The sequence below is a fragment of the Poromitra crassiceps genome (assembly GCF_964638095.1).
Source record: "Poromitra crassiceps genome assembly, chromosome: 14".
NCBI lineage: Eukaryota > Metazoa > Chordata > Actinopteri > Beryciformes > Melamphaidae > Poromitra > Poromitra crassiceps.
Window position 1 is genome coordinate 33,226,630 of NC_139633.1, and position 20,856 is coordinate 33,247,485.

The 20,856-nt window shown below is 47.3% G+C and overlaps 1 protein-coding gene across 1 annotated transcript in view; it reads right to left on the reverse strand.

Moving 5' to 3' along the window:
- Positions 1-719: 719 nt before the first annotated feature.
- Positions 720-20,856, reverse strand: part of anapc1 (anaphase promoting complex subunit 1) — a gene marked incomplete at its 5' end in the record, with an annotated part of 254,294 nt that continues 234,157 nt past the window's right edge. The window contains 3 exons of the mRNA XM_083650747.1: positions 720-1,109; positions 9,287-9,418; positions 13,632-13,827. Coding sequence (XP_083506873.1) covers positions 967-1,109; positions 9,287-9,418; positions 13,632-13,827 — 471 coding nt within the window. The 3' untranslated portion in view covers positions 720-966. The remainder of the gene's footprint in view (positions 1,110-9,286; positions 9,419-13,631; positions 13,828-20,856) is intronic.

A 20,856-nucleotide genomic window follows, 5' to 3' on the forward strand; every position in this document is an offset into this window, starting at 1 on the left:
GGGCGAGTTTGACTCACGAGAGGGTTTTGAAGATTATACAACATACGTTTCTAGGCTCTTTTTTTTTCTAATTCCCAAACTATCCAAAACCTATCCAAAATCAAATGAATATTTGATCCTTTTCCAGACCTGCGTATAGGAACTTTGCTGAAAATAAATGAAGCCAAGCTAAACAGAGGAGTTTAGCGGTTAGCTTCCTGCTCGAGCATCATGCGGTGTCGTAACAGTGATCCCGCGGCCACATTTGTCTCATAAAGTCGATTGAACTCGTAAAGTGTCAAAGGTCAGACACAGAAAGAGGAAGTAAAGGCAACATGAGGGCCAGAGTTTGTTTGGTCTGAGGACTCGGGCGTAATTACAAGAGGAGGGATATTAGGAGACTGCCGTCATGTGGGCAGAAACAGACCGTGCCATTGGCTGAGGCGTGAGGGCCAGGTGACGGACTGTGTCTCTGGAGCCCAGGGCCAGTCCATGTTCGGGTGAGGGGGGGACAGTCTATGTTTGGGTGGATGGGGGAGGGGTCAGTCTATGTTCGGGTGGGGGGAGGGGCCAGTCTATGTTTGGGTGTGGGTGGGGGGGGCAGTCTATGTTCTGGTGGGGGGAGAGGCCAGTCTATGTTCGGGTGAGGGGGGGCCAGTCTATGTTTGGGTGGGTGGGGGAGGGGTCAGTCTATGTTCGGGTGGGGGGAGGGGCCAGTCTATGTTTGGGTGGGGGGGGGCAGTCTATGTACGGGTGGGGGGAGGGGCCAGTCTATGTTCAGGTGGGGGGAGGGGCCAGTCTATGTTCATGTGGGGGGAGGGGCCAGTCTATGTTTGGGTGGGGGGAGGGGCCAGTCTATGTTCGGGTGGGGGGGGGAGTCTATGTTCGGGTGTGGGGGAGGGGCCAGTCTATGTTCATGTGGGGGGAGGGGCCAGTCTATGTTCGGGTGGGGGGAGGGGCCAGTCTATGTTCGGGTGGGGGGAGGGGTCAGTATGCGTGCTGGGGGAGCCCGGGCAGGGTCTGCGGTCCAGAGGCAGAGCCCAGCAGCACAGGGTAGAGTCGCAGCAGATCCCGGAGAGGAATGCCCAGCTGGCTGCAACGCACCAACACATCCCCCAAAGACCCACAGCCTGCAGAGAGACAAGACAACAACACTTTACCAGGCTGCTCCTCTCCAAAACACACAGAGAGACAAGACAACAACACTTTACCAGGCTGCTCCTCTCAAAACACACAGAGAGACAAGACAACAACACTTTACCAGGCTGCTCCTCTCAAAACACACAGAGAGACAAGACAACAACACTTTACCAGGCTGCTCCTCTCCAAAACACACAGAGACACAAGACAACAACACTTTACCAGGCTGCTCCTCTCCAAAACACACAGAGACACAAGACAACAACACTTTACCAGGCTGCTCCTCTCAAAACACACAGAGACACAAGACAACAACACTTTACCAGGCTGCTCCTCTCAAAACACACAGAGAGACAAGACAACAACACTTTACCAGGCTGCTCCTCTTCAAAACACACAGAGAGACAAGACAACAACACTTTACCAGGCTGCTCCTCTCCAAAACACACAGAGAGACAAGACGACAACACTTTACCAGGCTGCTCCTCTCCAAAACACACAGAGAGACAAGACGACAACACTTTACCAGGCTGCTCCTCTCCAAAACACACAGAGAGACAAGACAACAACACTTTACCAGGCTGCTCCTCTTCAAAACACACAGAGACACAAGACAACAACACTTTACCAGGCTGCTCCTCTCCAAAACACACAGAGACACAAGACAACAACACTTTACCAGGCTGCTCCTCTCAAAACACACAGAGAGACAAGACAACAACACTTTACCAGGCTGCTCCTCTCAAAACACACAGAGACACAAGACAACAACACTTTACCAGGCTGCTCCTCTCAAAACACACAGAGAGACAAGACAACAACACTTTACCAGGCTGCTCCTCTTCAAAACACACAGAGAGACAAGACAACACTTTACCAGGCTGCTCCTCTCCAAAACACACAGAGACACAAGACAACAACACTTTACCAGGCTGCTCCTCTCAAAACACACAGAGAGACAAGACAACAACACTTTACCAGGCTGCTCCTCTCCAAAACACACAGAGACACAAGACAACAACACTTTACCAGGCTGCTCCTCTCAAAACACACAGAGACACAAGACAACAACACTTTACCAGGCTGCTCCTCTCCAAAACACACAGAGAGACAAGACAACAACACTTTACCAGGCTGCTCCTCTCCAAAACACACAGAGACACAAGACAACAACACTTTACCAGGCTGCTCCTCTCCAAAACACACAGAGACACAAGACAACAACACTTTACCAGGCTGCTCCTCTCAAAACACACAGAGACACAAGACAACAACACTTTACCAGGCTGCTCCTCTCCAAAACACACAGAGACACAAGACAACAACACTTTACCAGGCTGCTCCTCTCAAAACACACAGAGACACAAGACAACAACACTTTACCAGGCTGCTCCTCTCCAAAACACACAGAGACACAAGACAACAACACTTTACCAGGCTGCTCCTCTCCAAAACACACAGAGAGACAAGACAACACTTTACCAGGCTGCTCCTCTCCAAAACACACAGAGAGACAAGACAACAACACTTTACCAGGCTGCTCCTCTCCAAAACACACAGAGACACAAGACGACAACACTTTACCAGGCTGCTCCTCTCAAAACACACAGAGAGACAAGACGACAACACTTTACCAGGCTGCTCCTCTCAAAACACACAGAGAGACAAGACAACAACACTTTACCAGGCTGCTCCTCTCCAAAACACACAGAGACACAAGACAACAACACTTTACCAGGCTGCTCCTCTCCAAAACACACAGAGAGACAAGACAACAACACTTTACCAGGCTGCTCCTCTCCAAAACACACAGAGAGACAAGACAACAACACTTTACCAGGCTGCTCCTCTCAAAACACACAGAGAGACAAGACAACAACACTTTACCAGGCTGCTCCTCTCCAAAACACACAGAGAGACAAGACAACAACACTTTACCAGGCTGCTCCTCTCCAAAACACACAGAGAGACAAGACAACAACACTTTACCAGGCTGCTCCTCTCCAAAACACACAGAGACACAAGACAACAACACTTTACCAGGCTGCTCCTCTCCAAAACACACAGAGAGACAAGACGACAACACTTTACCAGGCTGCTCCTCTCCAAAACACACAGAGAGACAAGACGACAACACTTTACCAGGCTGCTCCTCTTCAAAACACACAGAGACACAAGACAACAACACTTTACCAGGCTGCTCCTCTCCAAAACACACAGAGACACAAGACAACAACACTTTACCAGGCTGCTCCTCTCCAAAACACACAGAGAGACAAGACGACAACACTTTACCAGGCTGCTCCTCTCCAAAACACACAGAGAGACAAGACAACAACACTTTACCAGGCTGCTCCTCTCCAAAACACACAGAGAGACAAGACAACAACACTTTACCAGGCTGCTCCTCTCCAAAACACACAGAGAGACAAGACAACAACACTTTACCAGGCTGCTCCTCTCCAAAACACACAGAGAGACAAGACAACAACACTTTACCAGGCTGCTCCTCTCCAAAACACACAGAGAGACAAGACAACAACACTTTACCAGGCTGCTCCTCTCCAAAACACACAGAGAGACAAGACAACAACACTTTACCAGGCTGCTCCTCTCCAAAACACACAGAGAGACAAGACAACAACACTTTACCAGGCTGCTCCTCTCCAAAACACACAGAGACACAAGACAACAACACTTTACCAGGCTGCTCCTCTCAAAACACACAGAGAGACAAGACAACAACACTTTACCAGGCTGCTCCTCTCCAAAACACACAGAGAGACAAGACAACAACACTTTACCAGGCTGCTCCTCTCCAAAACACACAGAGACACAAGACAACAACACTTTACCAGGCTGCTCCTCTCCAAAACACACAGAGACACAAGACAACAACACTTTACCAGGCTGCTCCTCTCAAAACACACAGAGAGACAAGACAACAACACTTTACCAGGCTGCTCCTCTCCAAAACACACAGAGAGACAAGACAACAACACTTTACCAGGCTGCTCCTCTCCAAAACACACAGAGACACAAGACAACAACACTTTACCAGGCTGCTCCTCTCAAAACACACAGAGAGACAAGACAACAACACTTTACCAGGCTGCTCCTCTCAAAACACACAGAGAGACAAGACAACAACACTTTACCAGGCTGCTCCTCTCCAAAACACACAGAGAGACAAGACAACAACACTTTACCAGGCTGCTCCTCTCCAAAACACACAGAGAGACAAGACAACAACACTTTACCAGGCTGCTCCTCTCCAAAACACACAGACACACAAGACAACAACACTTTACCAGGCTGCTCCTCTCCAAAACACACAGAGAGACAAGACAACAACACTTTACCAGGCTGCTCCTCTCCAAAACACACAGACACACAAGACAACAACACTTTACCAGGCTGCTCCTCTCAAAACACACAGAGACACAAGACAACAACACTTTACCAGGCTGCTCCTCTCCAAAACACACAGAGACACAAGACAACAACACTTTACCAGGCTGCTCCTCTCCAAAACACACAGAGAGACAAGACAACAACACTTTACCAGGCTGCTCCTCTCCAAAACACACAGAGAGACAAGACAACAACACTTTACCAGGCTGCTCCTCTCCAAAACACACAGAGAGACAAGACAACAACACTTTACCAGGCTGCTCCTCTCAAAACACACAGAGACACAAGACAACAACACTTTACCAGGCTGCTCCTCTCAAAACACACAGAGAGACAAGACAACAACACTTTACCAGGCTGCTCCTCTCCAAAACACACAGAGAGACAAGACAACAACACTTTACCAGGCTGCTCCTCTCAAAACACACAGAGACACAAGACAACAACACTTTACCAGGCTGCTCCTCTCCAAAACACACAGAGAGACAAGACAACAACACTTTACCAGGCTGCTCCTCTCAAAACACACAGAGACACAAGACAACAACACTTTACCAGGCTGCTCCTCACCAAAACACACAGAGAGACAAGACAACAACACTTTACCAGGCTGCTCCTCTCCAAAACACACAGAGAGACAAGACAACAACACTTTACCAGGCTGCTCCTCTCCAAAACACACAGAGAGACAAGACAACAACACTTTACCAGGCTGCTCCTCTCAAAACACACAGAGACACAAGACAACAACACTTTACCAGGCTGCTCCTCTCCAAAACACACAGAGAGACAAGACAACAACACTTTACCAGGCTGCTCCTCTCAAAACACACAGAGACACAAGACAACAACACTTTACCAGGCTGCTCCTCTCAAAACACACAGAGAGACAAGACAACAACACTTTACCAGGCTGCTCCTCTCCAAAACACTCAAAACACACAGAGACACAAGACAACAACACTTTACCAGGCTGCTCCTCTCCAAAACACACAGAGAGACAAGACAACAACACTTTACCAGGCTGCTCCTCTCCAAAACACACAGACACACAAGACAACAACACTTTACCAGGCTGCTCCTCTCAAAACACACAGAGACACAAGACAACAACACTTTACCAGGCTGCTCCTCTCAAAACACACAGAGAGACAAGACAACAACACTTTACCAGGCTGCTCCTCTCCAAAACACACAGAGAGACAAGACGACAACACTTTACCAGGCTGCTCCTCTCAAAACACACAGAGAGACAAGACAACAACACTTTACCAGGCTGCTCCTCTCAAAACACACAGAGAGACAAGACAACAACACTTTACCAGGCTGCTCCTCTCCAAAACACACAGAGAGACAAGACAACAACACTTTACCAGGCTGCTCCTCTCAAAACACACAGAGAGACAAGACAACAACACTTTACCAGGCTGCTCCTCTCCAAAACACACAGAGAGACAAGACAACAACACTTTACCAGGGTGCTCCTCTCAAAACACACAGAGAGACAAGACAACAACACTTTACCAGGCTGCTCCTCTCAAAACACACAGAGAGACAAGACGACAACACTTTACCAGGCTGCTCCTCTCCAAAACACACAGAGAGACAAGACAACAACACTTTACCAGGCTGCTCCTCTCCAAAACACACAGAGAGACAAGACAACAACACTTTACCAGGCTGCTCCTCTCAAAACACACAGAGAGACAAGACGACAACACTTTACCAGGCTGCTCCTCTCAAAACACACAGAGAGACAAGACGACAACACTTTACCAGGCTGCTCCTCTCAAAACACACAGAGAGACAAGACAACAACACTTTACCAGGCTGCTCCTCTCCAAAACACACAGAGAGACAAGACAACAACACTTTACCAGGCTGCTCCTCTCCAAAACACACAGAGACACAAGACAACAACACTTTACCAGGCTGCTCCTCTCCAAAACACACAGAGAGACAAGACAACAACACTTTACCAGGCTGCTCCTCTCCAAAACACACAGAGACACAAGACAACAACACTTTACCAGGCTGCTCCTCTCCAAAACACACAGAGAGACAAGACGACAACACTTTACCAGGCTGCTCCTCTCCAAAACACACAGAGAGACAAGACAACAACACTTTACCAGGCTGCTCCTCTTCAAAACACACAGAGAGACAAGACAACAACACTTTACCAGGCTGCTCCTCTCCAAAACACACAGAGAGACAAGACAACAACACTTTACCAGGCTGCTCCTCTCAAAACACACAGAGAGACAAGACAACAACACTTTACCAGGCTGCTCCTCTCCAAAACACACAGAGACACAAGACAACAACACTTTACCAGGCTGCTCCTCTCAAAACACACAGAGAGACAAGACGACAACACTTTACCAGGCTGCTCCTCTCAAAACACACAGAGAGACAAGACGACAACACTTTACCAGGCTGCTCCTCTCCAAAACACACAGAGAGACAAGACAACACTTTACCAGTCTGCTCCTCTCCAAAACACACAGAGACAAGAAGACAACAACACTTTACCAGGCTGCTCCTCTCCAAAACACACAGAGAGACAAGACAACACTTTACCAGGCTGCTCCTCTCCAAAACACACAGAGAGACAAGACAACACTTTACCAGTCTGCTCCTCTCCAAAACACACAGAGACAAGAAGATAATATATTATTGAGGTCGCTCCTCACAGAGCAGAAGAGCCCAAATGGATTTTCTCCATTGTTAGGTACCGTGTCCACAGAAAGCTTTTTTTGAGCTGCCAGCGACCTTCTGCAATTCATTGTGGATGATAAGGACGCACTAGGAACGCTCCTCTTCCCAGCACCGCACCTGGCATCTTAGTGTTTTTGGGCCGAGTGCTCTGGGCACCTGGCATCTTAGTGTTTTTGGGCCGAGTGCTCTGGGCACCTGGCATCGTAGTGTTTTTGGGCGGAGTGCTCTGGGCGCCTCAAGTAGACAACATTTCAACTTGAGCGCTGCTGATCATCAGTGTCACTTTTTCCGAACGACCAATCAAAATCGAGGAAGAGGCGGGACTAAAAAAGAAAAATCAACAAACATGCAAACTCAACACAGAAGGGACCTGAGACAGACCGGGGTTCGAACGCGGGACCTTCTTGCTGGGAGGAAACAGTGCTAACCACTGAGCTCATGCTGCTGCATCGCGGTGAGGTCCTTCAGTACGCTTAAAGTCGAGCTGAACCCAAAAATGACTTTTCTTTTCTTTTAGTTCAAATACCTGGGTATGCAGTGCACCTATTTAATAATGTATGCCAAAACAATCACAAAAATGTAATTTCTTTAGTTTTTCACACTTTTTCACATCAAAAGTTCATTTTTCAAGATTTCACAGATAACAGTAATGTACAGTTTGCTGACGTCACCTAGTACTATCAAATTTCTACCCCATTTCAACCAATCATATCACGACATGCAGCTGTCAATCAAATCTTCATTTCAGGATAATTTTCTCTTCCAAATGAAGTAGAAAATGGCGCCTAGTGCCTGTCATCTGGCAGAATTCCTATCCCATAAACTAACTACTAACTTGGCCAATTGTTAGAAACATGAACAAAAAACAAAAACTATAATCTCTAAGAATGCAAAGAAATGTAACTGGCTCGTTAAAACGCGCATTCCAGGGATATCGTATTTACAGCAGCGATAATGGCGCGCGCATCCGAGAGCTTGGCTGTCAGGGCGGGGTCGCACTTCGGAGATTCCAGGCCGACGTGCTGCACTCTCCGCTCGGCAACACGAAGGCAGCTGGCTGCCTGCGGCTCGCTGAGCTCCACTCAGCCACTAACCTCGCGTCAGCAGGCTCTTCCCGAGGGGAGCGCCACAACACACTGAATCCCACTCGATTTGGAGGCGGAACACGCCAGGATTGGCCAAAGCCCAATCCAGTCCCCAGAATTGTCAAATAAAATCATCTACATGATACTATGACCCGCCTCTCAACCTGTCATCTTAGACAAACTGTTTTCAGTATGAAACAGACTCATTATGCACGTGACGAACGGGTTCAGTTCGACTTTAAGGCAAGTTTATTTGTATAGCCGTTACAGTCTCAAAAGGCCCATATTATGAATATGAAATTGCACGTTTCACGAATATTTTCTGCACCATCAAATATTGCAAACTTTATAAACGTAGAGTAAATGACACCAAACGGCTTTTGCTTTTGCTCGGAGAGTAAGACCAAATTGGCATCACTAGAAAACATTTTGGATATGGCCCGTGTTTATGAGAACTGATTTGCGTTCTAAACCGACGGCGACATCTTTTGATAGGGATGCACCGATCCACATTTTTTCCACTTCCGATCCGATTCCGATACTATATATATATACTATACTGATATTATGCAGATACCAATATTTTTCTTGAATATACAGTATAGGCAAAGATTTGGCCAATTAAAGATTTTTTTTAAAATATACCTTGCAAAAAGCAGACAAAATTAAGAAAATATACAAGGCAAAGAAGGATACTATTTCTGTGTGTGTTACCCTCCAGCTGTGTGTGTGTGTGTGTCTTAACCTCCAGCTGTGTGTGTGTGTGTGTGTGTGTTACCCTCCAGCTGTGTGTTTTGTGTGTGTGTCTTACCCTCCAGCTGTGTGTGTATGTGTGTGTGTGTTACCCTCCAGCTGTGTGTGTGTGTGTCTTACCCTCCAGCTGTGTGTGTGTGTGTGTTACCCTCCAGCTGTGTGTGTGTGTGTGTGTATGTGTGTGTGTGTCTTACCCTCCAGCTGTGTGTGTGTGTTCCTGAGACAGGGGATGGAGCGGTAGACCAGGAAGCAGGCCAGCATGGTGGACTGGGCGTCTTTGTCGAGGGCCTCGCCCAGCATGTAGGACCGTAAGACTGAGCTGTGGTCTGGAGGAGAAACACACACAGGGGGCAGTGTTGAGTTCATTTACAGCAGTGTTTCTCAACTGGTGGGTCGTGACCCAAAAGGTGGTCAGGGGGCCGTTTTGAGTGTGCATGGAAAAAAAGAAGTTATACTATCTTTCAGAGGCTCTAGTGGGCTCAATTGTAGCTAGAGTGACGATTCTGGTATCCTATGAAACTAAAAGACCTAAGGCATCCATTGGTACCACCCATTTCTTTACAAATTTTGGCATGGCAAGGCCATTTTCAAAGTGGTCCAAATCTGAAAATTGGATCGTGACTTAATGACTAAGGAAAAATATGGGTTGTGAGGTTTCGACCAGTTGAGAACCCCTGATGTACAGGCCATCTGCAGGTTTCTGAAAGCCACAAGGCGTTTTGGCCTCGTTTAGACTGCAGGCACATCCGATTTGGTTTGGCTTGGTTCCACTTTATTGTCCCTGGGGGGGGAATTTGTCATGGGCAGAGAGTACACGGTTGCTTCACACAACATAGAGTAGAAGCATTTGACACAGTGTTAGGGCTTCACACAAACAAACAAAAAATAGGGGGATTTTAACTGTCTGCAGTGATGAGATGAGGTTTGTGCAGACATCACCAACCTATCTGCATGGGTTGCTGTGGTAACGGCATAGGCCTCAGTAAGTACTAGGGGCGGGAATCTCCAGAGGCCCCACGCTACGATATGATCACGACGATACTTAGGTCACGGTGCAATATTATTGCGATTTAAAAAATAAATTTGCTGGGACTCCACCCCGATATTGTGTTGTGTGTGTAAGGTCTGTGTGTGTTCTGGGCGGTTCCCAGCAGCGCACTCTCCCAGTTTGAAGTCGATCGGACAAACGGCCCGTGAGATAAACAACTTTTTGTGTTGTCAGTAGGTGGCACTATACCTAATTGCCCTACACCCTACCCTAAGCGCACTCCCCAAGTTTGAAGTCGATCGGACGAACGGTTCTGGAGAGCACAGATAATGAAAGACCAATTATGTTTAAAGCAGATAGGATGGTGTTAGAGAAACAGTTCAATCAAACAATTGTGTTCCTCAAATCATCAAGGCTAATAATAATTGTGAGGAATGATGGTGATTAAAATATTTTATATTCCTAGGAATCTCGTGCTGGATTCCTAGGGTGGAGACTCTGGAGACCGACAGCGCCACAGACAGACATCTTCTTCTTCTATGGTGTTTTATGGCAGTTGGCATCCTTTATGTTGATCCTTTATGGCCTTCTGGATTCATCCATCCACTACAGATAGACACCACCACCACAGAGCCCAATTAGGAAGACACTGATGACATCACAGTTGCTCGGGTGACATCACTGATGACAACACAACAATTGTTCGAGTGGCATCACTGATGACATCACCACTGCTCAACAGACATCACTGATGACATCACAATTGCTCAAGTGACATCACTGATGACATCACAATCGTGACACACACCGCCGCCCCCCCACTTAGCCAATTTTAACTAAGATAATAAAACATTTCTTTCTTACCATTTTTTTTTTACTTAAATTTTAGATTTTTGCACATTTAGTCACATACAAAACAAACAATAAACAAACATAAGACGAGCGTTGGGTATGTCCGTGTTACATGATTACAATCTGTGGTTCACAAAAGTTCAGGGCCCAGTTGCCCAAAGCACCTTAGGTTAAGATGTCCCTTAGAGTCAGAGGTTAAGGTGACCATCAAATAGAATCGGCTGCACATAACACCCTTAAATCTTCTCCATAAGGTTAAACATTTTAAGGAAAACATAAGCACAATATTTAAGGGTGTTTTGTCCAGCCAATTCTATTTTATGGACACCTTAACTCTGACTCTAAGGGAAATCTTAACCTAAGGTGCTTAGTGCAACTGGGCCCGGGCCCTATACCTGCCATCCATTGTTCCTTTTGGATCTGAAACGGTTTTTGTTTGACTATACTTACATTACACTGCAGATTATTCATACAAATCATATGTAAATCACAAAATGAAAATATTGCAGACACCTCTTTTGACCAAGGGTAACTGTGTTCTCCTGACAAATGCAACACAGCTGAGTGCAGAGCGCACGGACATGAAAGAGGTTAGATCTGAAACATAGCAGAGCAGAAACGTATTGTCTTATTTAAGTAGGCATGGCCCCTCTGATCAGTCTGCCAGTGAATTCATGAATGTTCCAGTTAAGCGTTTACGTAATCACTATCTGGTTTAACTACCACCTGTTTCCCATGCTTAAGTGTGTGTGTGTGTGTGTGTGTGTGTGTGTCTAAGTGTGTGAGCCACTGATGGAATGTGTGTTTGAGTGTGTACTGTTAAACTAAATGACAGTGTGTTAACGAGTTGAGACACGTCCAGGGTGAGACATATTCAGCCAACCGCGTCAACTCCCACCATCTTCAAAGAAATGCAGATTTGGTCTGTCGCTCGGCGGGGGCACGCCTGGTGAAGAGCCACTAAAACAACCCAACCCGCCTGCCAAGAATCGCTTTCACTAGCGAAAGAATACCCGATATGGGGAAATGTACCAGACAGGTACTGCGTGACACATTCAATATAGTATATGCAACTGCCAGGGGGGGAAGGGGGGTAGGGTAAATAAATAAATAGATAAAATAAAATTAATAACAATAAAAAAGCTTTTAATACAAATAAATTAGTAATCACAACACTATAGACAAAGACCATGACAACAATATGTAAGCATGCATAATACAGTAATATTATGAAAGCAAGGAATATGTTTACTCCTCCCCCTCCGTGGCCCAAGCCTGTTTACTCCTCCCCCTCCGTGGCCCAAGCCTGTTTACTCCTCCCCCTCCGCAGCCCAAGCATGTTTACTCCTCCCCCTCCGTGGCCCAAGCATGTTTACTCTTGCCCCTCTGTGGCCCAAGCCTGTTTACTCCTCCCCCTCCACCGCCCAAGCCTGTTTACTCCTCCCCCTCCGCGGCACAAGCCTGTTTACTCCTCCCCCTCCGCGGCACAAGCCTGTTTACTCCTCCCCCTCCATGGCCCAAGCCTGTTTACTCCTCCCCCTCCGCGGCACAAGCCTGTTTACTCCTCCCCCTCCGTGGCCCAAGCCTGTTTACTCCTCCCCCTCCGCGGCACAAGCCTGTTTACTCCTCCCCCTCCATGGCCCAAGCCTGTTGACTCCTCCCCCTCCGCGGCCCAAGCCTGTTTACTCCTCCCCCTCCGCGGCACAAGCCTGTTTACTCCTCCCCCTCCATGGCCCAAGCCTGTTGACTCCTCCCCCTCCGCGGCCCAAGCCTGTTTACTCCTCCCCCTCCGCAGCACAAGCCTGTTTACTCCTCCCCCTCCATGGCCCAAGCCTGTTGACTCCTCCCCCTCCGCGGCCCGTGCCTTGAAGAAATCCCTGCACCCTGACCGAGGTGAGTGAGTGATGTGTGCAGTTAGTGTCAATCAGTGAGGATAAACTTGTTCACCTGCCAGCATCGCCATCTGTAGCACAATGTCCAAACGTCAATATAAAGAGGAATATCGTTCGCAAAGTCATGGATAGTTAAAAAGGTGACAGATACCAGGGCAGGCACAAAAATCATTCACTTAAGTGCCCTATTTTGGGATGAAAAAGATGACTCACTGTTACCTAAAGGTGATTAGGTTGCATCCCTGCTTATTCTCTTATTCTTATTCGCTTCAGGTTATATTCTTTTAGTACGGCGATTTTCTCTTTGCAAATGAGGCAGGCGGCATTCCCTTTGAATTCGACAAAAAAATAATCTCTCCCACTTCTCCTGAAACTGTCTGTGCTCGTCGTCAACCTTTCTTTTGCCTTTTGACAGCGACATGTTCACGTCTCAACAAAAGACAACATTTTAGCGTGGAAATGTTTTTCTTTCCACTTGTTTTTTCACTCGGGTGAACCCAATCTGCTAATGAGGTGGATTTGACATGCAGTGATGATACCGCTGGCCTTCTTTGGTGCTTTGAGCATCACAAACTGAGAGCCATCCAGTTCCATTGTATTGAGAGAAGGCAGACATCTCTACGACCGATGTCGCCAAAACTCGGCAATTCGCACCAAAACGATCTAGATGAATAGCACTACAGGTGAGAGGTATGTACTTAACAGGTCAGCCGAGAAACGGGAGGGAAAGTTTAGACATTATCACTGTATGAAGAGCCAGAGTACCAGGTATCAAAAAATACAAAATAAAATACAAAATCAAATCACCTGTGAGCCAGCTGTCCAGCGCCGTGTCCACCATGTTCTTCATGACGGGGAGGAACTCTGAGGTGAGCAGCGCCCCCTGGTGTCCGGCCGGACCCCCAGCCCGCATCACCCGGCTGTCCCACAGGTCCACCACCAGACGCATCTGCCACAGGGGGAAGGTCTGGGACAGGTCGCCCCGCCGCAGAGCAGCCACTGCCTGGGGAACACCGGCAAACACACAGCTTAAACACACCCGTACATATACACAACCTCCTGGGGCACACTGGCAAACACACAGCTTAAAACACATCCATACATATACACAACAGCCTGGGGCACACTGGCAAACACACAGCTTAAACACACCCATACATATACACAACAGCCTGGGGCACACTGGCAAACACACAGCTTAAAACACATCCATACATATACACAACAGCCTGGGGCACACTGGCAAACACACAGCTTAAACACATCCATACATATACACAACAGCCTGGGGCACACTGGCAAACACACAGCTTAAAACACACCCATACATATACACAACCGCCTGGGGCACACTGGCAAACACACAGCTTAAACACACCCATACATATACACAACCGCCTGGGGCACACCAGCAAACACACAGCTTAAAACACACCCATACATATACACAACAGCCTGGGGCACACTGGCAAACACACAGCTTAAAACACACCCATACATATACACAACAGCCTGGGGCACACCAGCAAACACACAGCTTAAACACACCCATACATATACACAACAGCCTGGGGCACACTGGCAAACACACAGCTTAAACACACCCATACATATACACAACAGCCTGGGGCACACTGGCAAACACACAGCTTAAACACACCCATACATATACACAACCGCCTGGGGCACACTGGCAAACACACAGCTTAAACACACCCATACATATACACAACCGCCTGGGGAACACTGGCAAACACACAGCTTAAACACACCCATACATATACACAACCGCCTGGGGCACACTGGCAAACACACAGCTTAAAACACACCCATACATATACACAACAGCCTGGGGCACACTGGCAAACACACAGCTTAAAACACACCCATACATATACACAACAGCCTGGGGCACACTGGCAAACACACAGCTTAAAACACACCCATACATATACACAACAGCCTGGGGCACACTGGCAAACACACAGCTTAAAAACACCCATACATATACACAACCGCCTGGGGAACACTGGCAAACACACAGCTTAAAACACACCCATACATATACACAACAGCCTGGGGCACACTGGCAAACACACAGCTTAAAACACACCCATACATATACACAACAGCCTGGGGCACACTGGCAAACACACAGCTTAAAACACACCCATACATATACACAACAGCCTGCGGCACACCGGCAAACACACAGCTTAAAACACACCCATACATATACACAACAGCCTGGGGCACACCAGCAAACACACAGCTTAAAACACACCCATACATATACACAACAGCCTGGGGCACACCAGCAAACACACAGCTTAAAACACACCCATACATATACACAACAGCCTGGGGCACACCAGCAAACACACAGCTTAAAACACACCCATACATATACACAACCGCCTGGGGCACACTGGCAAACACACAGCTTAAAACACACCCATACATATACACAACAGCCTGGGGCACACCAGCAAACACACAGCTTAAAACACACCCATACATATACACAACCGCCTGGGGCACACTGGCAAACACACAGCTTAAAACACACCCATACATATACACAACCGCCTGGGGCACACCAGCAAACACACAGCTTAAAACACACCCATACATATACACAACAGCCTGGGGCACACCAGCAAACACACAGCTTAAACACACCCATACATATACACAACAGCCTGGGGCACACCAGCAAACACACAGCTTAAAACACACCCATACATATACACAACCGCCTGGGGCACACTGGCAAACACACAGCTTAAAACACACCCATACATATACACAACAGCCTGGGGCACACCGGCAAACACACAGCTTAAAACACACCCGTACATATACACAACAGCCTGGGGAACACCAGCAAACACACAGCTTAAAACACACCCATACATATACACAACAGCCTGGGGAACACCAGCAAACACACAGCTTAAAACACACCCATACATATACACAACCGCCTGGGGCACACTGGCAAACACACAGCTTAAAACACACCCATACATATACACAACCGCCTGGGGAACACTGGCAAACACACAGCTTAAAACACACCCATACATATACACAACAGCCTGGGGAACACTGGCAAACACACAGCTTAAAACACACCCATACATATACACAACAGCCTGGGGAACACTGGCAAACACACAGCTTAAACACACCCATACATATACACAACAGCCTGGGGAACACCAGCAAACACACAGCTTAAAACACACCCATACATATACACAACAGCCTGGGGCACACCAGCAAACACACAGCTTAAAACACACCCATACATATACACAACAGCCTGGGGAACACTGGCAAACACACAGCTTAAACACACCCATACATATACACAACAGCCTGGGGCACACTGGCAAACACACAGCTTAAAACACATCCATACATATACACAACAGCCTGGGGAACACTGGCAAACACACAGCTTAAAACACACCCATACATATACACAACAGCCTGGGGAACACTGGCAAACACACAGCTTAAACACACCCATACATATACACAACAGCCTGGGGCACACTGGCAAACACACAGCTTAAAACACACCCATACATATACACAACAGCCTGGGGAACACTGGCAAACACACAGCTTAAAACACACCCATACATATACACAACAGCCTGGGGAACACTGGCAAACACACAGCTTAAAACACACCCATACATATACACAACAGCCTGGGGAACACTGGCAAACACACAGCTTAAACACACCCATACATATACACAACAGCCTGGGGCACACTGGCAAACACACAGCTTAAAACACACCCATACATATACACAACAGCCTGGGGAACACTGGCAAACACACAGCTTAAAACACACCCATACATATACACAACAGCCTGGGGAACACTGGCAAACACACAGCTTAAAACACACCCATACATATACACAACAGCCTGGGGAACACTGGCAAACACACAGCTTAAAACACACCCATACATATACACAACAGCCTGGGGAACACTGGCAAACACACAGCTTAAAACACACCCATACATATACACAACAGCCTGGGGCACACTGGCAAACACACAGCTTAAACACACCCATGCATATACACAACAGCCTGGGGCACACTGGCAAACACACAGCTTAAAACACACCCATACATATACACAACAGCCTGGGGCACACCAGCAAACACACAGCTTAAAACACACCCATACATATACACAACAGCCTGGGGCACACTGGCAAACACACAGCTTAAAACACACCCATACATATACACAACAGCCTGGGGCACACCAGCAAACACACAGCTTAAACACACCCATACATATACACAACAGCCTGGGGAACACTGGCAAACACACAGCTTAAAACACACCCATACATATACACAACAGCCTGGGGCACACTGGCAAACACACAGCTTAAACACACCCATACATATACACAACCGCCTGGGGCACACTGGCAAACACACAGCTTAAACACACCCATACATATACACAACAGCCTGGGGCACACTGGCAAACACACAGCTTAAACACACCCATACATATACACAACAGCCTGGGGCACACTGGCAAACACACAGCTTAAAACACACCCATACATATACACAACAGCCTGGGGCACACTGGCAAACACACAGCTTAAAACACACCCATACATATACACAACAGCCTGGGGCACACTGGCAAACACACAGCTTAAAACACACCCATACATATACACAACAGCCTGGGGCACACCAGCAAACACACAGCTTAAAACACACCCATACATATACACAACCGCCTGGGGCACACTGGCAAACACACAGCTTAAAACACACCCATACATATACACAACAGCCTGGGGAACACTGGCAAACACACAGCTTAAAACACACCCATACATATACACAACAGCCTGGGGAACACTGGCAAACACACAGCTTAAAACACACCCATACATATACACAACCACCTGGGGCACACTGGCAAACACACAGCTTAAAACACACCCATACATATACACAACAGCCTGGGGAACACTGGCAAACACACAGCTTAAAACACACCCATACATATACACAACAGCCTGGGGCACACTGGCAAACACACAGCTTAAAACACACCCATACATATACACAACAGCCTGGGGAACACTGGCAAACACACAGCTTAAAACACACCCATACATATACACAACAGCCTGGGGCACACTGGCAAACACACAGCTTAAAACACACCCATACATATACACAACAGCCTGGGGCACACTGGCAAACACACAGCTTAAAACACACCCATACATATACACAACAGCCTGGGGCACACCAGCAAACACACAGCTTAAAACACACCCATACATATACACAACAGCCTGGGGAACACTGGCAAACACACAGCTTAAAACACACCCATACATATACACAACAGCCTGGGGCACACTGGCAAACACACAGCTTAAAACACACCCATACATATACACAACAGCCTGGGGAACACTGGCAAACACACAGCTTAAAACACACCCATACATATACACAACAGCCTGGGGAACACTGGCAAACACACAGCTTAAACACACCCATACATATACACAACAGCCTGGGGAACACCAGCAAACACACAGCTTAAAACACACCCATACATATACACAACAGCCTGGGGCACACCAGCAAACACACAGCTTAAAACACACCCATACATATACACAACAGCCTGGGGAACACTGGCAAACACACAGCTTAAAACACACCCATACATATACACAACAGCCTGGGGAACACTGGCAAACACACAGCTTAAACACACCCATACATATACACAACAGCCTGGGGCACACTGGCAAACACACAGCTTAAAACACACCCATACATATACACAACAGCCTGGGGAACACTGGCAAACACACAGCTTAAAACACACCCATACATATACACAACAGCCTGGGGAACACTGGCAAACACACAGCTTAAAACACACCCATACATATACACAACAGCCTGGGGAACACTGGCAAACACACAGCTTAAACACACCCATACATATACACAACAGCCTGGGGCACACTGGCAAACACACAGCTTAAAACACACCCATACATATACACAACAGCCTGGGGAACACTGGCAAACACACAGCTTAAAACACACCCATACATATACACAACAGCCTGGGGAACACTGGCAAACACACAGCTTAAAACACACCCATACATATACACAACAGCCTGGGGAACACTGGCAAACACACAGCTTAAAACACACCCATACATATACACAACAGCCTGGGGCACACTGGCAAACACACAGCTTAAACACACCCATACATATACACAACAGCCTGGGGCACACTGGCAAACACACAGCTTAAAACACACCCATACATATACACAACAGCCTGGGGCACACCAGCAAACACACAGCTTAAAACACACCCATACATATACACAACAGCCTGGGGCACACTGGCAAACACACAGCTTAAAACACACCCATACATATACACAACAGCCTGGGGCACACTGGCAAACACACAGCTTAAAACACACCCATACATATACACAACAGCCTGGGGCACACTGGCAAACACACAGCTTAAAACACACCCATACATATACACAACAGCCTGGGGAACACTGGCAAACACACAGCTTAAAACACACCCATACATATACACAACCGCCTGGGGCACACTGGCAAACACACAGCTTAAAACACACCCATACATATACACAACAGCCTGGGGCACACTGGCAAACACACAGCTTAAAACACACCCATACATATACACAACAGCCTGGGGCACACTGGCAAACACACAGCTTAAAACACACCCATACATATACACAACAGCCTGGGGCACACCAGCAAACACACAGCTTAAAACACACCCATACATATACACAACCGCCTGGGGCACACTGGCAAACACACAGCTTAAAACACACCCATACATATACACAACAGCCTGGGGCACACCAGCAAACACACAGCTTAAAACACACCCATACATATACACAACCGCCTGGGGCACACTGGCAAACACACAGCTTAAAACACACCCATACATATACACAACAGCCTGGGGCACACTGGCAAACACACAGCTTAAAACACACCCATACATATACACAACAGCCTGGGGAACACTGGCAAACACACAGCTTAAAACACACCCATACATATACACAACAGCCTGGGGCACACTGGCAAACACACAGCTTAAAACACACCCATACATATACACAACAGCCTGGGGAACACTGGCAAACACACAGCTTAAAACACACCCATACATATACACAACAGCCTGGGGCACACTGGCAAACACACAGCTTAAAACACACCCATACATATACACAACAGCCTGGGGCACACTGGCAAACACACAGCTTAAAACACACCCATACATATACACAACCGCCTGGGAAACACTGGCAAACACACAGCTTAAAACACACCCATACATATACACAACAGCCTGGGGAACACTGGCAAACACACAGCTTAAAACACACCCATACATATACACAACAGCCTGGGGCACACTGGCAAACACACAGCTTAAACACACCCATACATATACACAACAGCCTGGGGCACACCAGCAAACACACAGCTTAAAACACACCCATACATATACACAACCGCCTGGGGCACACTGGCAAACACACAGCTTAAAACACACCCATACATATACACAACAGCCTGGGGCACACCAGCAAACACACAGCTTAAAACACACCCATACATATACACAACCGCCTGGGGCACACTGGCAAACACACAGCTTAAAACACACCCATACATATACACAACAGCCTGGGGCACACCAGCAAACACACAGCTTAAAACACACCCATACATATACACAACCGCCTGGGGCACACTGGCAAACACACAGCTTAAAACACACCCATACATATACACAACAGCCTGGGGCACACTGGCAAACACACAGCTTAAAACACACCCATACATATACACAACAGCCTGGGGAACACTGGCAAACACACAGCTTAAAACACACCCATAC